This window comes from Octopus bimaculoides, chromosome 14 (genome assembly GCF_001194135.2).
Source record: "Octopus bimaculoides isolate UCB-OBI-ISO-001 chromosome 14, ASM119413v2, whole genome shotgun sequence".
NCBI classification, from domain to species: Eukaryota; Metazoa; Mollusca; class Cephalopoda; order Octopoda; family Octopodidae; genus Octopus; species Octopus bimaculoides.
This window is the reverse complement of record NC_068994.1, coordinates 6,440,231-6,443,943: the sequence shown is the minus strand read 5'-3', so window position 1 is coordinate 6,443,943 and position 3,713 is coordinate 6,440,231. Positions and strand designations below refer to the sequence as shown.

Genomic DNA, 3,713 nt, shown 5'->3' with positions numbered 1-3,713 from the left:
TATATATTTATATATATATACATATATATGCATATGTATATATATTGCACAATGAAATTTCCAGTAGTTATAACAGTGGTAGTGCATTAGTAGTGCTATAATAATAATAATAATAATAATAATAATAATAATAATAATAATAATTCAATAAGAGCACGTTATTAGTACAATGATACCACGGTTGTTTAGTATAGGTGAGCTTACCTTAGATTTTTTACTGTCTAACTTAGATTTATATAAGTATTCAGCAACAGCCACAATAATGGCTAAGACCAGTCCTACAATTAAAATGTAGAATATTCCAGCGACATTGGAAAGTGTCAACGCACTTTGACCACCATCCTGTAAGAAGGAAACAATAAATAAAGTTAGTTTCATAGCGAGAACATATATATATATATATATATATATATTATATTATATCGAAGGTAAAAAGCACAACAAACGGAAGTCGTCAAAACATAACAAGCAGGAAAAGGACGATGTCACAACAACGGGAAACAGGACAAAACAAAATACACGGATCATTCGCAGCCAATTGCTTCTTCAGTCGGAGTCTGGAATGTCTACGTAGTTTCGACCAATCCTCTCCGACACTACTCGAAACCAGTTGGGGCCAAGGGCTTAAGCTGAAGGCATTAAGCCCCTGAGCAAGGCAAATGAATGTACATATACAAACACAAGGAAATAACAAACAGAAAGGGTCTTTCGACTATCGGACGAACGTAACATAAGAAATATATATATATATATATATATATATATATATAACATAAGAACATAAGAATATAACATAAGAATATGCATATATATATATACTTACATGTATACACACATGTATACATAGACACACACACGCATGCACACACACACATACTCATTACTGCTGAGTAGACTGGAAAAATGCGTCACCCAGTCCTGGAACTGAACCTCTGTCTTCAAGTCCCTAAACCGAATACCCTAATCACTAGACCACACGACTTCAATTTGGAGAAGAAAATTTACAGCTAATTGCAGACAGGTAAAGAGTGCCAAGCGCTTCGGTAAAGCACACCCAAGAGAAGCGACAGGAATGGGTAATGAACCGCTACTCTAATGAGTAATTTTTTCTTTTTTTATCCTGCTGTCCAACCGGTCCGGACGAATGTAATTGTGAAGTGAGTAACAGCTTTTAGTGTAAATATTGTTTAGCCACAGGTCAGTTGACCTGGTTGAGCGTTGAGCAGATTTATGATCAAAGGTGTTTCAGTCATGGACAATCCAACTTGTACGCTTCAAGACTACATTGGATCAACGTGTGCTTTGTTTTCTTTTAATAAAAAAACAATAGAGTATATTTTGGGTGAATATGGCTGCTATTTCTAGCAGGTATATCCACCACGTAGAGGTTTCTTTGTTGGTTTGTAATGTATATGTAGCTTAATTTATCGAACTGTAGTTTCATTGGATGGTTGGTAAGCTAGGTCAAATGTGAATTCTTGTGATGTGAAAATAAGTTCATTTAAAGCTTTAATTACACACAAAGTTAATTAAATTTTCTGTGTCGCAGCAACAGCAGCAACACCACCACCACCACCACCACCACCACTAACAACAACAACAACAACAAGAGCTGAGTCCTTTTCTTTCTAATTAATTAATTAACTAACATTGACACTCGTCAGTTTGGAGCATCTTGTAATTAAGTCGAACAGCTAACTGGATCATTGAAATATCTTGTCAAATTTGTTTGGCTGCTCGTTACATCTATTTATGTTCAGAGAGGGATGGAAGCTACACACAAGGGCAACGGTTCTTTCTAATTTTTTTGGCACAGGGGCTTGTAATTTTGAGGGGAGGGGGAAGTTTATTACATTCGTCCCCAGTGCTCAACTGGTGTCAAGAACGTAAAGCCAGAAGAAATAACGCTAAACAATTTGTCCGCCGCGCTAAAGATTCTTATTTCTTTATTGCCCACAAGGGGCTAAACATAGAGGGGACAAACAAGGACAGACAAAGGGATTAAGTCGATTACATTGACCACAATGTGTAACTGGTACTTAATTTATCGACCCTGGTTTTAAGGGTGTTGCGAAAGGCCTGGTTGGAGGCCGAACCTTCTGAGTTCTTTTACGGGGCTTAGGAAAACTAAAGGACCACTGTAATAAGTGTGTGAATCTGAGAGGAGAATTTGTTGAATAAAATCATAATTAACTGATCCTCCTGTATTTCCTTTTATCAAAAGCCAGGAACTTTTCAGCATTTCCTTGTGTGTGCATATCTATCTATCTATCTATCTATCTATCTATCTATCTATCTATCTGTCTATCTATCTATCTATCAGGCTATCAAGCCGAAACTTCGAAGTCACTTTCATTCCTCTTGCAAAAGTTTGACAAACGTACTCTACTAAAAGTATTGAGTGACTCTTCAGTTTAATGTCAAATTGGTCTTTGTGTATAATTTCATCACGAAAACAAATACTTAATATAACATAATATAATTCTCTTTATCGTGCTTGGTACACTCTTACTGAAATAGCATTTTCCAACTTTGGTATTCGACCAAACATTCGTCGTCAATTTAATCTGCCCAATGTACGTGATCTAAAGTTTCTTGCCGCGCTCCACCTCTCGCTCCCAAGTCAACTTCCCGAGACTTGAACACAGTACACAAATCAAAATAGCAGCAGCAGTAGCAGGAACAACAAAACAACGACGTAATTACTCACTGTATTTTTATCCTGTGGAGCACACTGCCCTTTTTCAACCCACCAAAACTTTTGTAGTTTATCCAGCTCTCCGTCTTCCCGTAGCTTAAGCACGGCTAAGGTGAGTTTATCTCTGCAAGAAAAAAATTTTTTTAAATTGGTTGAAAGATAATCAAAATAATGGTTTCTTATTTAGGCACAGGGTCAGAAAATATTCGAGGGCAAATGATTAGTCGGTACTATTGACCTTAGTACTTGACTTGGGACATTATTTTATCGATTTCGAAAGGATGACAGGCAGATCTTAAATTAGAACTTTAAGAGCCGTAAGAAATATCAGAATTAATCTTAAAACTTTAATATCCTTTCTACAACATGCACAAGGCCAAAATTTTGAGGGTAAGTCGGTCACGTCAACCTCAGTGCTCCACAGGTACTTATATTATGGACCCCGAAAGAATGAAAAAAAAAGTTGACCTCGGCGGGATTTGAACTCAGACGGCAGAAATGTTGGGTAAGTATGTATCCTGTTCGCTGTCGCTAAAGAGTCTGATAGCCCGCCGCCCAAACTTAAAACTGTAATATTAATATTAACAGTAGTGACAACACGAACAACAGCAAATCAATGAGTGGGGAGCTTGTACGTGGATGCTCGATTAACTAAAAGCAGCAGCTAAATCGCCTTCAAATCCTGCTGTCTTAAATATCTTTTCTACTCTAGGCACAAGGCCTGAAATTTTGGGGGAGGAGGCCAGTCGATTAGATCGATTGCAGTACGCAACTGGTACTTAATTTATCGACCCCGAAAGGATGAAAGGCAAAGTTGACCGCGGCAGAATTTGAACTCAGAACGTAAAGACAGACAAAATACCGCTAAGCATTTCGCCCGGCGTGCTAACGTTTCTGCCAGCTCGCCGCCTTCCTGCTGTTTTAAATATAATAACAGAATGGTGCTGTCCTAGGTTGATGTCTGTCAAAAGTTGTCAGCTGGAAGAAAAGGGTTAGTATTGGTTATAAGCCCTTT

At 37.7% G+C, this 3,713-nt stretch overlaps 1 protein-coding gene across 1 annotated transcript in view; it reads right to left on the bottom strand.

The window, feature by feature from the left end:
* LOC106873388 (glutamate receptor) overlaps positions 1–3,713 on the bottom strand; it is a 205,567-nt gene that overhangs the window by 25,608 nt on the left and 176,246 nt on the right. The window contains exons 13-14 of the mRNA XM_014920735.2: positions 2,711–2,822; positions 205–342 (exon numbers count right to left, since the gene is read on the bottom strand). Of these exons, the coding sequence (XP_014776221.1) occupies positions 205–342; positions 2,711–2,822 (250 nt within the window). The remainder of the gene's footprint in view (positions 1–204; positions 343–2,710; positions 2,823–3,713) is intronic.